The 20,088-nt window shown below is 43.8% G+C and overlaps 1 protein-coding gene across 5 annotated transcripts in view; it reads right to left on the reverse strand.

Moving 5' to 3' along the window:
• DPYD (dihydropyrimidine dehydrogenase) overlaps positions 1 to 20,088 on the reverse strand; it is a 504,044-nt gene that overhangs the window by 99,943 nt on the left and 384,013 nt on the right. For all 5 annotated transcript variants that reach the window (XM_035123777.2, XM_035123779.2, XM_035123778.2 and 2 more), the window contains 2 exons: positions 3,525 to 3,645; positions 1,010 to 1,129 (listed from right to left, as the gene is read on the reverse strand). In XM_035123777.2, coding sequence (XP_034979668.2) covers positions 1,010 to 1,129; positions 3,525 to 3,645 — 241 coding nt within the window. The remainder of the gene's footprint in view (positions 1 to 1,009; positions 1,130 to 3,524; positions 3,646 to 20,088) is intronic.

Genomic DNA, 20,088 nt, shown 5'->3' on the forward strand with positions numbered 1-20,088 from the left:
TACTGCAGTAAACGATTTCCATACATTTATAAGTCAATTAAAACACACACACACACACACACACACACGACACACGCAGCAAGATAATCGCCACAGGACAGCCTTCCTGTTTTTAACACACAATAGAACTACATGAAAGAAAGCTGTTTCCTTTTGTCTGTCCGGCCTGATTCAGCTGCATTTTGCTTGAACAGTGGGGCACCATTATGCGATGAATATTTACCACTGTTTATATCTCCAAGGAGACTAATCTCCATACCACTACAGTCCAGAAGCTCACGGCATTTTCTCGGCAGGACCGGGTTCATGTTGTCACAGCAACTGAGGGCACGGGGTCAAACAGATTAATCCATCAGTGAAAATAAAGCGTGGCACGGGTGTACCACAACTCCCCCCACGCCTCAGACAGAGGGTTTAAAATCATGTTTTGTGCCGGCACCCACTGTAGTGTGTGTGTGTGTGTGTGTGTGTGTGTGTGTGTGTGTGTGTGTCACAAAGGAGTGAGACAGAGAAAAAATTAAATTGGGGAGTGTGGTTTCACATCCCTGGGGGAGCCACTTATGGAAACATGGCGGGAAGGTGGATTTCAAGAGGGAGACAGATGCCAAGTGCAGCACATAAAGAAACTCCCACGATGCAATGGGAGTGCTTGTATTTTCCTCTCGTGGTGCCCTTTGATTAGCCTCTGTCTAACATGTGGCCTGACAACTGTGACAGAATGAAAAATTCCAGGAAAACTGTGGGTCATGAGAGAAAAGAGATTTCCCCCTTCCTCGGGGTTGACCCTATCACTGCCTTTCGTTGCAGTGTTTCACCATTAAGGAAAGGGCAGCCCCAGAGTGTTCACACTCAATCTGCTCCATCTGTCATGACTATTAGGGAACACACTGGCCAGCAAAAAAGCGTGGAGAACAGAGCAGGCACAACGCCCCTAGCCGTGCTGCAAGTACTGCCTGATCTTTCGCTGGCCCCAGAGGAGGTGTTTTCGCCGGGAAGGGGCAACACTTACCTGACACTCCGCCGTAGGTAGTCTTCTTCCCCAGCCCGACAGCTGGCCAAGGTGTGCCATCTGCTCTCAGTCCCATCATCCCTGACACGGTGTTGGTGGCTGTAACACCATCTGCGCCACCTGAGGACAAATTTAGGGACAGACGTAATAAGCTGGAAAAGAGATGCTGGAAGTTATCCCACAGCGGTAGCGCAAGAAGACCATAAAGCTAAGTCAGCCTTTCTTTCTAGCCGTAATCTACCCTCAACCAATTCGTTGTCCTCATATCATTTTTTAATAAAAAAAACTTACAAATTTGGAATTTATAGAGTGCATTTCAAATATCCCAAGGATGTCACACATAGTAATCTTTACAGCAGCTACACTTGTCATGGAGCAGGGATTGCTTGCAGCTCCTGGCTAGTGGCTGTGGTCAGAGAAGGGTTGTGGCTCACTGGTAGAGCACACACATGCAGAAAGTACCAGATCCATTCCCCAATATCTCTGGGTAGGACTGAGAAATAGCTCTGCCTGAAATTCTGGAGAGCTGCCATCAGTCAGTGGAGAAATACTGAGCTAGATGGACCCAGGTCTCACAAGGAAGGTTCCTACCGTATGTTAAGCGCACACCTGATAACAAACCCATGTTTATTTTGATGTTCTGCTGGAAATGGTCCAAAAAACCAGAGGGATGCAACCAGGGAACTCTCTGTGCTCTGGCCTTCTCAAGCGGCCTTTCAGGGAGTACACTATTGTCCAATTCCAATATAAATCAATCCCCCCCCAAACAACAACAACAACAACAACAACAACAACAACAACAACAATGGAGAGATACCTACAAGGGGAATACATGTGAATTTTATAAAATCTTTCTCTGAGCAAATGATGAGTGCTTATGAAGGGTTGCAATAGGATTAACCAAAATAGCGTGGTTTTACCTAATTGTTTTGACTGGACATTCACACAAGGGCTTAACCTTTGACCGCAGTTTACGCATAGACAATCTGATGAATTTAAAGATTATTTCATGTTTTCTGGATTTTATGCTGGAAATTGACTGCATGGCTGAATCTTCATGCAATCATATGTTAGCCCCCCACCCCTAGTGGCCAATTGCATAGGAGATGGAGGGAGGCGTGCTGGGTGAGTGTTGAGGAAAGCTATAAATTTACAGTTCTATTTTTCCATGCACAAACACAATGATACTACCCTGGCCATGGCTAAGTTCCTCTTGGAAGTAAAAAGAAATAGGAACCTACATGTTCTGCATAAAACATTGAGACCGCATTGGAACCCTTTCCCCGTATTTCTGTTTTATTTTCCTTTTGAAGATGTTTTTGTGGGTCTTTGGACTGAAATAAAGAATGTGTGTATATCCTCCATGCTGTCCCTTTGTTTAAACAGGATATGGAAACCAATAAGAGCTAGCCTTTTTAAGGACAAAATATATTGTCTAAGAAACAATCTGATTATCATTTGCATCAAACAAGCAACGATTTACAAATTTGTGTTTTCCTTGAATAAAACAACCATAACCAAAGCAATCTGGATTTTCTTTTTTTGGGGGGGGGGAGGTTTCATGTATCTCAAAAGGTTTAGTGCATCAGTTTCTGCTCATGAGTTATATGTTAGCTGGGTCTTCATGAAGTGGAAGAATCTCTCATCTGCTCCATGCTGGCATCTAAACCATGTGATTCTCTGCCCCCCCCCCTTTTTAAGGAGAGAAAAGAATGCTATGAGCCAGGAATGCATGTTATCATATATCAGCTTGGGGTGCTTGGTATATATGTGAGGGCATCTGCATGGCAGAGGAAAGCAGGCCCAGAAGCAGGGATTGGCATGATTAGACATCTGCTTAAGTCCACATCCCAGTGAGGGCTCCACTATCTAGCCCCCCCTTTAGATCTGCTCCTCTTCTTCCTCACCATCACCGCCCGCTTGCTCACCAGCCCTCCCCTTCTGGTCCAAATGGAGTAAAGCAAATGAGCAGTGGTGAAAAATAAGGAGGAGGAGTTGCCACAACCCTGCCTGACAAATGAGAGCAGGCGGCAGGAATGGTGAGGAGGAGGAGCAGCATCTAGTGGCGCAGGCAGTCAACCTGGTGCCCTCAATATATTTTGGGCTACGACTCTCACCAGCCCTAGCTAGCATGGCCAAATAGTCAGGGAAGCTGTGAGTTTCGGGTGGACACCAATTTGGGGAAAGTTGCACTAAGGGATTGAGACTTGCACAGAGAACAGGATGGACTGAGGGTGCCTTGCCCCCCCTCCCACCTCAACCCCCCCCCAAAAGACAGCCCTGGAGAAGAAAAGAGGACACGACCTCCTTCACTAGGTGAAGGCCCAGATAATGTATGAACCAGTGCCATCCCTTCACATACGTTTCTCAGTGAGGAAAGAAGGCAAAAATGAAAATGGCAAATGTCTCATGTCCTTTAGTAGATTTCTCTTGCTACAACGCCACTTACATGTCCTGATTAATCAAGCTGTGAGCTTATATGACAGGTAGATGCCAAAACATCTGAGCTTGTTACCTTCTCGGGAAGCCCTTGCAATGCTCACAATATCCGTGACATTTGGGGTCAGCTTGGCAAAGAAAGGAATCCGAACAGCTTGCCTCACCCAGCGACAGATGTTGCGCACCAGCTCTGGATCCTGTTCAAATAGGTCAGATAAATACAGTGCATAATTAAAAGTAATGTGATCAAAACTTTCCAACAATCTGCTTGCTGAATCTGTGGCTTGCTGAAATGATACTTAGATGCTCTGCTTTGCCTCATTATCTTAAGCTGCATCTGCATTCCTTCTTCCCAGTCCAAGGCAGCAGGAAAAGAATGTCTGCCATATATCTCATACCTAAAAATAAAACTTAAGAGGGCTGGCAGTATGATGTAGAATTGCTCAAGCTATCACTGTGGACAGCCAGAAGTATCCCCTGGTTGAATGCTTCAAAACTGTGTGGATTGTCCTGGAAGGGAAACAAGTGCATGGTCTAGGGCTGGGGCTGTTTTGGGGGGTGGGGGTGGGGGGGAAAGGGGCTTTCAAAAATGTGAGCCTCCCCTTTGAAAAAAAACAACACAAAACCTTATGACCCATTTTAAATGAATCTAGAACCTGTGTTGATCCTTGAAGTGGGTTGCAGTGGGTCACAAACACCAATGTCCCTCCCCTGCAATTCTTCTCTCTCACACAGCCACTTTGCAAGGGTCAAATAGTGCACTGAAAAGCACTTGGATATCTGGATTTATTCTTTAACATGACTGGATTTCATTTTATTAAAATGGCGTAATAAGTCGGGCAGCTTTAATTTAACCATATAAGATTGTTTGTACGTAGGATTTAGCTGTTTTGCACCGAGGAATTATGATGAGCTGCACATATACCACAGAAAGGTTAAACGCCACAAATAGGAAGAGAACGTCTTTACCATGGCTGCACCATGGGTGAGCAATTCCACAGCAATGCATAAGTCCAAGCAGAATGAAACCTTAACCGCAGGCAAAAACATCTCGTACCAAACTGAAACAAAAAGTCAAAGGCATTTCGCCTACTCGGACTATTTATATTTTGATTATTCTGTAGCCCAGAGCCAGCCAACTGGTAGACCCTTGGAGGGGTATGGACCCAAACATGACTATATCTATTTTTATCCGCCCTCCATGGGAGTAGCCATTTTTATTCAAAATGTTTCCCCACTGTTCCAATTTTAAGAAAACAAAGAAAAGTAACCAAGATGTATGAAATTCCACACTTGTGGTTACACTTCAAAATTCCGTATGAACCTGTATGCAACCTGTACATCTAGGGCAGGGATCAGGGATCTGTGGCGCTCTAGGGGATGTTGGACTTTAGCTCTCATTAGCCTGGCAAATGGACAGGGATAGTGGGAGTTGCAGTCCAATAGCAGCTGCAGGGCCATAGGTTCCCCATCCCTGCTGTAGGTAATGCTATTCCTGAGTACAGGTGATTTTGAACAGTGAGCCCCCTACTACTAAGCAGAAATTTGTTTTCAGGTCTGGTGCCAGCACATGGAATCCTACCAGGGCTTAAATCCTGCCACATAAGGCACTGGGTGGCTACAAGCTGCCACCTTAAATTTCCCACAATGCAGCATTCTGTGGCACTGTGAGAAGTCTAAAACAGTGCCACTACCATTGGTGACTTGGGACCCAGGTGGCGCTGTGGTTAAACCACTGAGCCTAGGGCTTGCTGATCAGAAGGTCGGCGGTTCGAATCCCTGTGACGGGGTGAGCTCCCCCGTTGCTTGGTCCCAGCTCCTGCCAACCTAGCAGTTCGAAAGCATGTCAAAATGCAAGTAGATAAATAGGAACCGCTACAGCGGGAAGGTAAACGGCGTTTCCATGTGCTGCACTGGTTTGACAGAAGCAGCTTTGTCATGCTGGCCACATGACCTGGAAGCTGTACGCCGGCTCCCTCGGCCAATAATGCGAGATGAGCACGCAACCCCAGAGTCGGTCACGACTGGACCTAATGGTCAGGGGTCCCTTTACCTTTACCTTTACCATTGGTGAAGTACATTTCCGCCCAGCCCCAACATAGAAGGGGGTACCATGAAGGGCACTTTCCCACCGGGCTGTGAAAGCTCAGACTGCTCCTGTTTATAGCGTTATTTGTTCAGCGGTCAGTTTGTGAGCGGGGTGGGAAGACACTTCATACCCAAGGACCCCGGTCTGGAGCATACAGTGGTCCCAGAGAACTATCCCGGAGGTAATCAACGCCATTTGAGCCACAGGAGTCTCCAATAAACTAAACAACATGAGTTGACAAAGATGTATTAAGCCATCCCCCCCCCATACCTCCCTCCCCCCAAAAGCTCCTAAGCACAGTTATTTTGGAGAGGTCAAATGGTTTTTCTGAACACTCATCTCCTTTGAAGAACGGTTCAGGATGACAAAAAGCTAAATGGGGAAGAAGAAGAAAATCAACTCGATCTCTTTAAAGCTAGAAATAGAAGTCTTCAAGCACTTACTGCCCTCGTGGGACAGCCATCTTTTAGAGGACAATCAGCTATCTGTTCTATTGATAATGGCTCTATAGTAGTAATGCTCTTTGATTCCAGAGCATGGAACAGTCTTTCACTTTATTACTCTGTAATAAGTTTCTCCCTCTTGTGACAGCTACCGATAATGCCTTTTGATACATTATGTTGAAATCAGCAACACCGACTTCGTGACTAATATGATCTTAATGACTTAAAAAATTCTTAGGAGAATGATAACTAATTTATCCCAAAACAAACCGTATGAGTGCGTGAGTCGTGTGTCACAGCTAGATCCTTTCCTATAATTATTTACATGTATTCCTTCCATGTTCTTTGCTGAAGATAATTAAATTTGGCTTGGTGTGTCCTCTGTTCCTGGGTTCATGCTTAAGCACTTTCCTCCTTAACCTTGGCTTAGGTGTCACATTGCCCTGAGCTAAAGGACGAGGGAAGGAAAAAACAAACAAACCCAGGTGTGAGCTCTTCTCTGGGATCCAACATGTCTTGGTAAGCCGTACTTTTGGGCTTGCCGTGCTGTGCAAACCTGGCCACTGCAATCCTAACCTGATAAAACCATCATTTATCAGACCAAGAAAGACGTTTGTATTGAACAGATGTTAACATTTTAAGTGCAGCGGAAATAGCTCAAATGAGCATATCTGTTTTCAGGGTAGTCAACGTATGTCAAACCACTTCCATCACATTTAAATATTATGTCTGCGCCTTCAGCCTGAGGTAAGCATCACTATATTTAAACCACTGCTGGCTGACTTACAGTGCAGAGCGTTATCTTGAAATATTCTGATAATGGAGCATCCATAAATAATAATGTGTTCCATTGCTTGTCCTTGCATGTGTCTTGGGTTATTCCTCAGCAATGCACCTTCCTCTGTATTGAATTAAGAGATTTCTTTGCTAAGGTTTCAATGGAGAACAGCCTGTGCGGTGGTGCTTTTGACGGTTGAGAACAGCCTGTGTGGTACCATTGTGAAGAGACACTTAAGTCAGAGTAGTGTGGTAGATACAGGGAAGACTGTAGAGTGCTGGGCTTGCATTGTAACAACAACAACAACAACAACAACAACAACAACCCGCCCAGCTGGCTGGGTTTCCCCAGCTACTCTGGGCAGCTTACAATAGAAATAATAATAATAATAATAATAATAATAATAATAATAATAATAATAACCCGCCCAGCTGGCTGGGTTTCCTCAGCCACTCTGGGCGGCTTCCAATAGAATTGATGATGATGATGATAAAGCAGCGATAAAACATCAGACATTAAAAACTTCCCTAAACAGGGCTGACCTTACAGGATTATTTCGAGGACAAAATGGGCCCAATCGTATAATATACTGGATTTCTTGGAGGAACAGTGAGGTGCAGTTGCTAATAATAAGAACAACCATAATTCAAGAGCACTACTATCCACAGAGGCTCGTTTTCTATTTTACCCATTTCACAACAAAATGTTTACCATGTGCAGTTATAATTCCCAGGAAATTTCTGGAAAAGGAAACCGAGCGCTTCCCACTTAGGAATAATGGTGGATATGAGCAGAGCTTAAAGAGGAGGATGTGTTATGCTTTTGATCCGCTGCTCCCGTTTAGCAAAAACTTCAGGGGTATTTCCCTTCCCCCCCCCTGTTGTGTTTTGAACGCTTTAATAATTAATCACAGGCATTCAAAGACACATGCCATGTACATCGGCAGGGCCTAAGGTGTATTTACATGAACGATGCCCCTCCCAGACTTAGGTCTGCACATTTCTAGCTAATAAAAATGGTGATCTCCCCTGCACATGCAGCTTTCATGAAATATTCATGAGAGTTGCACCGGCATTTCGAAAGCAGCTGCATCCTTGCGACTTCCATTGCTCGCTTATGAATATCCTGATGGGACCCACTTTAGAAGAGAGAGAACCTCCAGAAGGTACAAATCATACAGGCTCTCGTGATAATTTTCTCCAGCTTAGGCATTTTAACAATAATGGGGAGAATATCTGTATTATAAGCAAAGCAGCATGTGCCGTGCCAACATTATCTTTCTCTCTCTCCCGTCATCCCAACACAAGGAAGCTTTTCGAAACAGAATCTGGAAGATGCAATTTTGTTTATTTCCACCTGCCTAGAAGTGTCAGTGGTCTACCTGTTCAAAGGAGTCAGCGGTTCAAAGCTTTTTTATTATTATTTAAAGGATGTATTCCTAGACCTCTTTGAAATTGCCAAAGTAGGTCTTTGGATTCAGGCATCCGTGTCGTAGAGACAGAGATGAATTAATTTGTCCATTTCAGCTTCTCTCGGTTTTTCGTTTTTCCAATTTTAAGTTGAGTTTTCCACATTTCCCCGTCAGTTTGTGAATTTTATTTAAAGACTTCTTGAAAATTCAACAGGATTGTAGTGTGAATTTCTTTTTTATATCCATGTTCATATGCTATTTTGCCTTCCATGCACATTTTTGCAAGGCATTTCCCTACAATATTTTGCATTTCTGCATATCATTTTCAATAACATATGCATTTTTATATACGTTACTTGGCTAGATAGCTGCATTGCAAAATACAGAGATGTACAAATTTCGAAGGGCAGCTGTTTTTCCGTATGGTTTTGGAAAGTCCAAATTAGGTAGGTTCACCTTCAAATGTGAATCCAATCAAAAATTCTCTCCCTATAATTGTGAAATCAATTGATTTTCTTCTCCCATCTCCACATGGCCATGGAATTGCTGAAGTCGAAACAGAGTTAGCACCACTATAGCAGCATGAAGTAAGTTGCTCTACAGAAATAATACCTTGTACAAAGCCAGAAGACAGAGTAAAGAATTTGCTGCCACTTTTTCTCACAACTAATGTTATCAAGGCTACACTGATTTCTCCTCATTCATATTCAGTTCCTTAGCAAGTGTCTCAAATTAGCCCTCGTACCTGAGATAGCAGATTTTCATCAGCTTGCAAAAATGTGAATGATGACACAAAATGGATGAAAATTGATTTGCTTTATCAAATACTGATTTACTTTATTTCTCTAATGTACAGTTTGCTGTTTAATGTAGCTAGGACTTTGCAGAGATTCCAGGTAATAATAATAATAATAGTAATAATAATAATAATAATAATGATGCAAGAGTGAGTGGATGGATAGAGAGATACAGCTGAAAAGGTGTGCACAGAATCTGCTCCTGTATACTTGTTTGAGAGCCTGGTTTACAGACCATAGCTCCCCAAGAGAGCATACATCCTTCAGACATAATCCCCCCCTTTAAAAAAATTAGGGAATTAATTAGGTCTAGGGGGATGTACCAAGGCAACCATGGCTACCTGCTAACCATTGTTCACAACTAAACAATTCATAAGCACCAGCATTAGCTACAGTTAAGACCAGGGGACCCCAAACTAAGGCCTGGGGGCCGGATGCAGCCCAATCACCTTCTAAATCTGGCCCGCGGATGGTCCGGGAATCAGCATGTTTTTACATGAGTAGAATGTGTCCTTTTATTTAAAATGCATCTCTGGGTTTTTTGTGGGGCATAGGAATTCGTTCACCCCCCCAAATATAGTCTGGCCCCCACAAGGTCTGAGGGACAGTGGACCGGCCCCCTGCTGAAAAAGTTTGCTGACCCCTGGTTAAGACTAATGGTGATTTTCTATAAACCAGAACCTGAAAACTGTAGCTAGAAGTGGATATCCGATCTTGCATCAGCCTTCAGTAAACAGTGAACATAAGTTAATGATATACTGTGCTTATTATTATTATTATTATTATTATTATTATTATTATTATTATTATTATGGCATGGAAGCTACATCTTGATGGCACAATTACATGCCACAAAGGCACATGTGTGACTGAGCCCACCTACTCTGCCGCCCCCAGTGGCCTGATTGCACTGGGTAGCTACACGAGACAGAGCCTTCTTAGTGGCAGCACCTGGATTGTGGAACTTTCACCTGGCTTCATCATTACTGGTGTTCAACTGGCACATTAAGACCTCACAGAACACTTGGGACCGGAGGAACCAATTTCTGCTTTATGTTCTTATTCAACTTCTTTGTTTTATAGATGAGTGGTCACAGGGAGAAAAGGGAGACGACTGAGAGGAGGGGCTGTCAAAAGCTGAAGAGGCAACATGGCTTTGTGTGAAGGGAGAATCTGTGGCAGAGAGAAGCCCAGAAGCAGGAGCGTGGGGTGAGGGAGGCCCAGAGGCAGAGATGAGTCAGGCTGGTGAAGAAGCAAGGATGTCTTCCCCTCATGCTGCAATGATCTCCGCTCCTCCCTTGTCTCACAGGACCAGGTGAGGCATGAAGTACCAGCATAGTCTCAGATTACTTGTGAAAAACCCTGGAGAAGAGGAGACTTAGGTAGCTGTGGGAAGGTGGGGACCTTCAGTCTCCAAAACTGCATCTTAGCGACAAGACCTACCAAGGAAGAGGTGCTGTGCTCATTAGGCCTGGCACTCCTGAGCAGACCTTGTTTCCTTCACTTACTCTGTGTGACGTATTGCTGGCTGGCCGGCTGGCTCCTGACAGGTCACATTTGGTCCCCCCAGAACTGAAGTCTGCCACCCCTCAGTGCAGTGGCTAGAATGTCATCCTCTAACAAGGGAAACCAGGATTACCGTATTTTTCCGTGTATAAGACTAAATTTAAAGAAAATGAGGGGAGATGGCCCAAAATTGTTGAGCTTTTTAAAGGGGGAATTGCACGCATGCCATCACCCCAGCAAGGCCGTTGCTGGAGTTGGCAAAGTGGGCAGCTGCTTCCCACGCTACTGTGGCAGGAAGCTCTCTAGAGCGTGGGCTGCCAACCAACTGGCTGGTGGCGTCCCCTCCACGCTGCTGCAGAAAACACTCCCTAGCGCACACATCTCCCGCAGCTGCATGGGGGGGGGAGTTGAACACCCCTGCTGGCAGTGTGCAGCTCCCCCCCCCCACGCCACTATCCATGTATAGGACGATCCCAGTTTTTTGACATGATTTTTGAGTCAAAATACCTTGTCTAATAGGAACGGTAAAATGCTACCACAGATCATGAAGTGATGACATTGGGCCAGTCTCCATCTCTCCTATCCTATCTCACAGAACAGGTAAAATGGGAGGAGAGAACCTTTAATAATGGGGGGGGAGCAAAGTAAATAATAAACAAATGCTTCCCTACAAGCAGGACTCTTTGTGTGGGTCTTTCCCAAGCAAGCTGCTTCACAACCAAAGAGATGGTAGTAATCAGATGGGAACAATGCACTCAAGTCACCTCTGCCCACCTTGCCACGTTATTCAGACATACAGCCTTGCATTGTGGGAATCACACCAATCAGAATTGGCTCTGACACTGCTAGGAGGATGTCTGATGTCTGATGAGGGTCTGAGCTGAATTGAAACAGGTTACAGTTTCACTAAAAGGGCTGCCCATCTGGAGTTTTACCGAGTTATCTAAGCTGGTTTATATTCCTTAGTGTAAATCTCTGTGAAGTCAAGGCTTTAACATACAAAAGACCGGTATTATGAAGACTGAAGATAGGAATGTAGCCTATAAAAGACCGTACCTTGGGGCACTCAAATTAAATTAAACAATGATCTTCTTTCTGCTCAGAATACCTGCGTGACTAGTAGTGTAATACAAATCCCTCCTTTATCCAAAACTCGGTGTTATGAGAGAGCCTTAGGCCTGTACTGCTTCTATTATATATAAAAATAAAAAGTTGAGGAAGCTTATGTGGAAAAGGTTGTTTTTTTAACTGCTTGGTATGCAAAACTTATTAGCTGCAAAAAAGGGGGGGACAGATGGGCATTTGCATTTGCAAAATCAACAAATGCAAACCACCCCAAAATGGCTTTACTTAATCAGGTTAAAGGATCTTAATGTTTGGGGTTGAACAACAAACAAACAACACTATAATAATTACAGCATAATTTATGCCTTGCCATATTGAAAATATATCTTGCTTTGGTTATCTCTCTCTCTCTCTTACTAATGACTGTTTATTGTAATCATAATTTTAAATTTGTAACATAGTTTCAGTCCAGGGAAATAAGTGGATGACCCTGAGGGCCAGGAGAGATTTACTGTAGCACAGAAATCTGCTAATTTGGCTTCCAGTACCCCTATTACTTTAGCTTCCTGTACCAAAATGCATTTAGCTTATGGATGCTGTTATATTCTGCTAATCAGTTCAGAAGCAACTGGCAGCAGCAGAACCACTGTGGATTAGGCTATATGATTCTCAGAGAAGGAATCAGATGTTCAACCCTTGTTTCCTCTCTCCCTTCCTATATCATCTTCATCTATTTAATGTAGTGCATATTATTAGTAGCATTAGTATTATTTCACTGCCAGAGACCATAAAATGGTCTCATGGTGACTTACAGAGAAAATCTAAAACAAGGACAAGAAACACAGTTACAATTAAAACACATAAGCCAAATAAATGTGATCCCATATTCATCCCCCCCCCCCAAAAAAACAATTGTTCACAAACTCCACACCCTAGCATCATATAACCAGTGATTCCCATTCCACCCCCACCTCCCAGGCCACACTTTCAGAATAAATATTTGCTCGCCCCACACCACATTTTTTATTGATAAGAAATACATTGGGGGGGGCAACTCCCACCAGTGCTTGATTTATAACATAGAACACAAAGCTCATTAACCCCTTAGGGAATAATGAGTGTTGCGGAAGGGCCCAGCAGAAAAAGCCGGTGTGTGTATTAAAGGGTGGGTCTAAAAGTAAGGGAGATAAGGTAATTGGAGGGCTGAGTGTTGCTGGGGTAAAATGCATGTATCAGTTCTTTGATTGACAGGGTGAGTGTTTAAGACTCAGAGTTTTAGCTTCCAGTTTCACTTTTGCTAGCTGATTGAATCTCCCTCCCGCCCACCTCCTTTCCTTGGCAGGATTAGAGTGACCTTGCTTTGCCCTGTGGGGCCGCCTGTATTCAGGGGCCAGTAGGAATTTTGCCATTTGGCTGATTGGCTGTGGCCATTTGGTTTTTGCCTACTGCTCAGCAAATAGTCACAACTTGTTAGGTTGGCGGTTAGGCTTTGGTTGATAAATTTGGGAGGGGTATCGCATGGAGGTGCATGCCCCTCAGTGATGCTCTTATAGAAGTATTCCGTTAAAGGAATCCTGGGGCTCCGGGGCTCTCGTCCTTACACCCCCGCAATGGTGTAAGGCTGGGGCCAATACAGAGCACGAGCCTTGGGGAACATTTCTGGAGGAGGGGAGATGGCCTGGACTCAGCTGTCTCCTCCCCCATGGGGTGTTTACTTGACTTTCCTATCGTAGGAAAGCCAGAGCTGGTCCTGTCCCACCGTGGGGCAGAAGATTAACCAAAGCCCAAGGCCAACACTCAATTTAAAATTTGTAATTTAAATAAAGTTGTGGCCAAAATTATGCCAAAAACAAAACCTAAAATGATGTTTCTGTCTGAGTTATTGGGGGGAATTTTCTGGGGGGCCTCGGCACGCAACTACATTGTAATATGATCATAGGACTCCCAGAAAGTATAAAACAATGCAGCTATGTAAGAACATGGAACATTCCCAAAATATAATTAGAAATTATGTACCTTAAGAATGTAAACAAACTCAGTGAGAGATGTGAGCTTGCTTTTGCTGGGTAATCTCATTTACATTAGGTCTAATGTGAGACAAACAAACTCTCATCTCCTCATCAACACAAAGAAGCCTATGTCTTTTCTGATCTTTCATATTTGCCAGAGTTGAAGATCCTTGTTTGTGACAATATGTCATGGAGATACTGTTTCTGGTTGTGGATATGTGTACACTTCACAGACTCATGTGTAAACCAACTGACAGAGTATAATCAAATGATGCAACCAGGCCTATATCCTGAGGATAAAACTCCAGAGCATCCATTGTAAGCTTTTTAACACATAACTTGCATCTAAGGAAACATTCCACCCCAGCCCCCATTAGCCTCTAACAAATGCCCCACAGAATTATGCTATGTAGTTCTGGAAATACTTTGGCCACCTCATGAGAAGAGAAGACTCCCTGGAAAAGACCCTGATGTTGGGAAAGATGGAGGGCACTAGGAGAAGGGGACGACAGAGGATGAGATGTTTGGACAGTGTTCTCGAAGCTACCAACATGAGTTTGACCAAACTGCGGGAGGCAGTGGAAGACAGGAGTGCCTGGCGTGCTATGGTCCATGGGGTCACAAAGAGTTGGACACGACTAAACAACAACAACAACAACAACAACAACAACAACAACAACAGTTCTGGAAATAATGTTGACCTCACTGAAGAACATTCCATAGTTACTAGTTTTGGGAGGTTAACTGCATATTGAGTGTTTGAAAAATGTATTAATGCTTTATGCTTTTAACAACAGGTGCATTTTGGATTTATTGCACCTGCTCTGGAAACGTTAAGCTGTTTTTTCCAGTTAATATGTCTTGTGTGGATGACTCTGGGAAAAGGAAGTGTTGCTAGCTCTCGTATCCAACGGTAAAACCAAGAAATGGGGCCACTGTGCATTTAAAAAGATATCTAATCAGAACTTCTTTAGAAATTTATTAGCACAACGTTTGAAAGACATGCCTCTTCAGACAACTCTGCAGCCACTCCGCACCAGGAAAAGCTGAGAACCAAGTATGGAAAGTCAAGTAATATACACATATGCAAACCCTCCCAAACTTTTGAAAATAGGAGAAAAGCATGACTCTATCTGACCCCACCAAAGACATAGTTCTCTTAAACTACAGATAAGATGGAAAAATAATTATGATGATAATAATGGGTCTTGATTGAACCACTTCACACTATCAACAGGAGCTCGCATGACTGAAATTTAGGCTGCATCATGTAGTTTCCAAGTCACTGGAAATAATAGTTCCACTTTGCACTGCTCAAAGGGGGAAACAGTGTCTAGTTCTTGGCACCATAATTTAGGGAGGACATAATTTAGGGAGGTTCAGAGAATGGTAATGAATACTATCAGCAGTATGGAAAAAAAGTTGAGGACCATTAGGTCCAGTCACAGATGACTCTGGGGTTGCAGCGCTCATCTCGCTTTACTGGCCGAGGGAGCTGGCGTACAGCTTCCTGGTCATGTGGCCAGCATGACTAAGCCACTTCTGGCGAACCAGAGCAGCGCACGGAAACGCTGTTTACCTCCCCGCCTATTTATCTACTTGCACTTTGACGTGCTTTCGAACTGCTAGGTTGGCAGGAGCAGGGCGAGAAACGGAAGCTCATCCCATCGCGGGGATTCAAACCGCCGACCTTCTGATCGGCAAGCCCTAGGCTCAGTGGTTTAGACCACATCGCCACTCGCGTCCGCCACCTAGTCCTAGGGCAACCCATAAAGCCTCATAATATAATCAATAAAAATGCCAGAACAGCTTGCAGACAATTTCTAAAAGAGGCCAAGAAATTAACATATAATACAACAACCTAAAAACAAAAACATAATGGATATTAATATTAGTATCAAAGCTCCCATCTCTTGTCAGTAGTACAGGATCAGGCATGTGATAAGTACTCTGCTGTTTGTTTCCACCAAACTGCAAGCAATGCCAAAAAAGGGAAGAAGCAAAAGGCTTCGTTTTCAATTATTGCAGATCAATGCTTTCTAAGTGCCTTTCCACTATCTGCGTTCCACCTCTTAGATTATTCTTTGCCTTGTTCATGATGATACACCAAGAACATAATCGCTTCCCACTCCTCCTGTGGGATGTCCAAAATTACCTTCAGAAAATTGAATCTGCCTTAATCCTACCCGAAATTTCACAGTACCTAATTACAGAATTGCAATCAATCATTAAAGCAAAAGAGACACCATTTGTGAATTTCACAGCTAATCTTATTGCAGACTCATGTCCTAGCAAGGGGCTTTTTAGTCTATGTGCTTGTCCCATTTCAAACTTAATTAAAGCTAACAATTTGCTTAAAGCCTGTCAAATTAAGGGGGGAAATTTCCCAGGGTAGGAAGAAAAATAACTCTTGGCTTAGGGTTCTGCAGAATGTATTTCCTTACTTCTCAGAAAACCTGACAGTAAAAACTCAGCCGGCATCGTCTACCATTGACAGCTGTCAGAAGAGACAGAAAAGGGGAGCTTCTAATGCCACAGTAATCATTTCCATAGTTAAGTGTGCAGTCACTTGCACAAGGCTGCTACTGGAGACACTCAGAATTCACTCCTATTGTTTGGTTAGCTTCTTTCCCCTTTTACACCCTGTGCCTTCCTCTTTTGCAAATGCACAAGGGTTCCTTGAAGAGGTCACCTTTCGTTCATTAGAACATATGAATGGCAGAACACGTATAGGGCTTCTCTAGATAACCCATGTATTCAACATTCATCCCAATTTGCTTGCACTAAGCTTACATGGGGGTTAGATTACTTCATACTGATTTGTTTACTGAGTGCTAAAGGATGAATATTCTTCCTGTATTCTCCCTAATTTGTTTGTAGGGTCTTCTCATTGGTAATCCATCCATCCATTCTTCTCCTTGGTAATCCATCCATCCACCCCATACTTTTCAATGCATGCCCCCACCACTTTCCTAATCACAGAAGTCATTTGAGGAAAAAAAGTGGATCTATTGCATTTGGGCAGCAGTTTGTTTCCATCCCCTTTATTGCTCCAGTGCCTCCTGCAAAGGAATGCCTGTGTGGAGACACCCATAGTTCAGGAGCGCATTTCTGACAGTGACCAAGCATGTGCATCAGGGTAGTAGGGATTTGCCCAAATGGCTGCCTCCAATTTGTCTGTGTTTTCAAAGATGGCTGAACTGGGGTTGTCTGTTCCGTTCCGTTTTAGGAATCAAAAATCCAACCCTCAAAATGATCCTTGAAATTGTTTCAAAGGACAAAGGGGATGCTTGCAATTCCGGAGTGGGGGCGGGGAGGAATCTTCAGTGTGCCTTTGCTCTTAAGCTTTTTTTCTTTCAAAAGCTTGCTAAAGCTGCTGTCCCACTGAAAAAAAATATGAATGGTAGAAGCAGCAGAGCCCACTTCTACTACCACAGTGCCAAATCTGCTGGATTGTGTATAGTATTCAGCTAAGTTTACTCAGAATAGACACACTGAAATTAATGGACCACAGTCGTAGCTGTGAATTCCACAAGCTACCTGTGGGCTGGGGGAGAGAGAACAACTTCCTTAATCTCTCAGGATTTAGGTTCTCGCTGTTGCTGCAAGCATGTCCAGGGTTCCTGGGAGCCCTGAAGACAGGTAGCTTGTCCAACTCACACAAAAAGGGAGCAAAAAATGTTTCCCCATTCCTTATCTAAGGGGTTAGTCGGAGAATTAGAGGTAGGGGTAATGCTGGAAAGTGTAGTGCTGGTGGTCAGCAAAAGAGGTTTAAAGACTCTCTCAAGGCAAATCTAAAAAAAAGTAGTATAAACACTGACAACTGGGAAACACTGCCCTGCGAGCGCTCCAGTTGGAGAACAGCCTTTACCAAAGGTGTCATGGGCTTTGAAGACGCTCAAACTCAGGATGAAAGGGGAAAATGTGCTAAGAGGAATGCACACTTGGCAAACCCTCACCATGATCAACTCCCGCCCGGAAACCTATGTCCCCACAGTGGAAGGACATGTGGATCCAGAATTGGCCTCCTCAGTCGCTTATGGACTCACTGTTAAGACCGTGTTCATGGAAGACAATCTTACTCAGCTACGAGAGATCGCCAAAGGAGGAGGAGGTGGTGGAGGTGGGGGTACATAATAGTGGACAGGAATACAAGCAGAGTCACAGCCTCTAGTTAAGTATAAGCTAACAACAAGGAACTGAAGTCACAGTATTAGTTAGCTTCTTACATCCACCTGGGAGGGGGAATACGGTAGTTTAGCTCAGTCGGTAGAGCATTAGACTCTTAAACTCAGGATTATTGGTTTGAGTCCCATGTTGGGTGAAAGATTCCTGCATTGTAGGCAGTTGGACTAGATGGACCTTAGGGTCCCTTTCAAGGCTATGTCTCCGATTTTGTGACACAGTTGCCTGTGTTGTAATAATAATAATAAATGAATTAATGAATTAATAATAATAATAATAATAATAATAATAATAATAATAATAATAATAATAAATTATATCCAGCCACTCTGGGCAGCTTCCAACAAAAGATTAAAAATACATTAAAACATCAGTCATTAAAAACTTCCCTAAACAGGGCTGCCTTCAGATGTCTTTTAAAAGTAGGATAGTTCTTTATTTCCTTGACATCTGGTGGGACGGCGTTCCATAGGGCAGGTGCCACTACCAAGAAGGCCCTGTGTCTGGTGCCCTGTAACTTCACTTCTCGCATTGAGGGAACCACCAGAAGGCCCTCGGAGCTGGACCTCAGTGTCCGGGTTAAATGGTGGGGGTGGAGACGCTCCTTCAGGTATACAGGACCAAGGCCAATTAGGGCTTTAAAAGTCAGCACCAACACTTTGAATTGTGCTCAGAAACGTACTGGGAGCCAATGTAGGTCTTTTCAATGAGTGGGAATTGGTGTGTGAGCTGCTCCCAGCTCAGCTAAGGCATGCACACAACTGGTCTGCAGTTAGGATACAGACTTCGTCTTAGCCTGAGTGGGGAAGCAATACTTTTTTTTAAAGGAGGCTTTATTGTTTTTTATTCCTTTTCTGACAACCTATTCCAGTTTAAAAGCACAAGCTTCATTCCCAATGTGAAATGCAAGGGCTTTTGGCTGCACTTAAGTAAAGCTGTAAGCAGAGTGTCATGACTTGCACAGGTGTTCTGCAGATCACTCACTCCAAGTTCCACTCGGCGGCGCCTTAATGGAGACAGATTCTCCCTTTTTCCAATCATACTGACTGTTCCTGGACAGAATCAAGTTACTCTGAATTAGGTCTGGGCTTTCTGTCATGGCTGAACTGAGACGTCACAGCTCGAATCATTGCCTGCGCTATGAGAAATAGTGGCAGCTAGCTGAGAAAAGACTTGAGCACTCGCCTGTGACCAAGTGGGTGTTCCCAAACCTCTCCTCACAATTGGGAACTTCGTAAACCATTTTTCGTCAGAGAACTCCAGCTTAAAATCCAGTGTAGTAGCATGAAGCGTATGTACTGGATAGCATGAACAGAGTAAACAAGGCTCATTTTGAAAATATATATATGTAAACAATCGTTTATTCAAACTCTTGTTTTTTTGTTATGTGTCTGGAAGCTCAAAGTATCGTGTGGGCAATTACAGTAGATTAGTCACAATGTCTTTTTAAAAAAGCTTTCAATTGGCTCTATTCTCTGGTGAGCACTATATTTTTCCATGTATAAGACTAGGTTATTTTCTTAAAATATTGTGCTAAAAAATTGGGGTCGTCTTATACACAGATAGTGGACAGGTGGCACAGGTGATTGGTGGCTGCCATGGCATTTTTGATGGTGATTGGTGGGTGCTGCAAGGTCCGCTGGCTATTGGCTGTTGTGGCAATTGGGCGGGTGATTGGTGCTTCCAGCTGGCGAGCGTGCAGCCGACTGTTTGCTTTGTCAATGTGTGTGTGATCGGCTATTGTGTGCCTGTGGGTGAGCGATTTTCGGCAACCCCCCCCCCAAAAAAAACTCAAGTCTGGGCAATCCCCCCCCCCGAAAAATTCCAACAACTCTGGGCAATTCCCCCCCCCATTTTCTTTATTTGGATTCTAGGGGCATCTTATACACGGAAAAGTACGGTACTTCTTATGTGCTACTTAATGTTTTAGGTAGGGTTGCCATATTTCAAATAGTTAAAAATCTGGACAGAAAAGTTGTTGCACTACATTTTTGAGCTCTTTTTATGGAAAATTGGCAAAAACGACACTGCCGACATGGGTTGCCACACTTACAGATTTTCCCGCTTCCCGATTTTCGCCCAGACACTGCTGCCATCTGCAGTATTCCACATTATGTCTGGGAAATCCCAGACGTATGGCAACCCTGTTTTCGGGTGACCTGGGGAGCTGTGACTAAAAGGATGATAGGCTGGAAATAGCACAGACTTTTGAGGGGGCGGGGAAGGCAGGTAGTAAGAAGCAAGAGCCACCTGCTATGACTCTTCTCATGTTTGTTACTGAGGACAATATCCAACCCATCTTCTTTGACACACTACTCAGAATTGATCTGGCATGGGTATCCACTTCACCATGCCAA

This window comes from Zootoca vivipara, chromosome 7 (assembly GCF_963506605.1).
Source record: "Zootoca vivipara chromosome 7, rZooViv1.1, whole genome shotgun sequence".
Taxonomy (NCBI): Eukaryota; Metazoa; Chordata; class Lepidosauria; order Squamata; family Lacertidae; genus Zootoca; species Zootoca vivipara.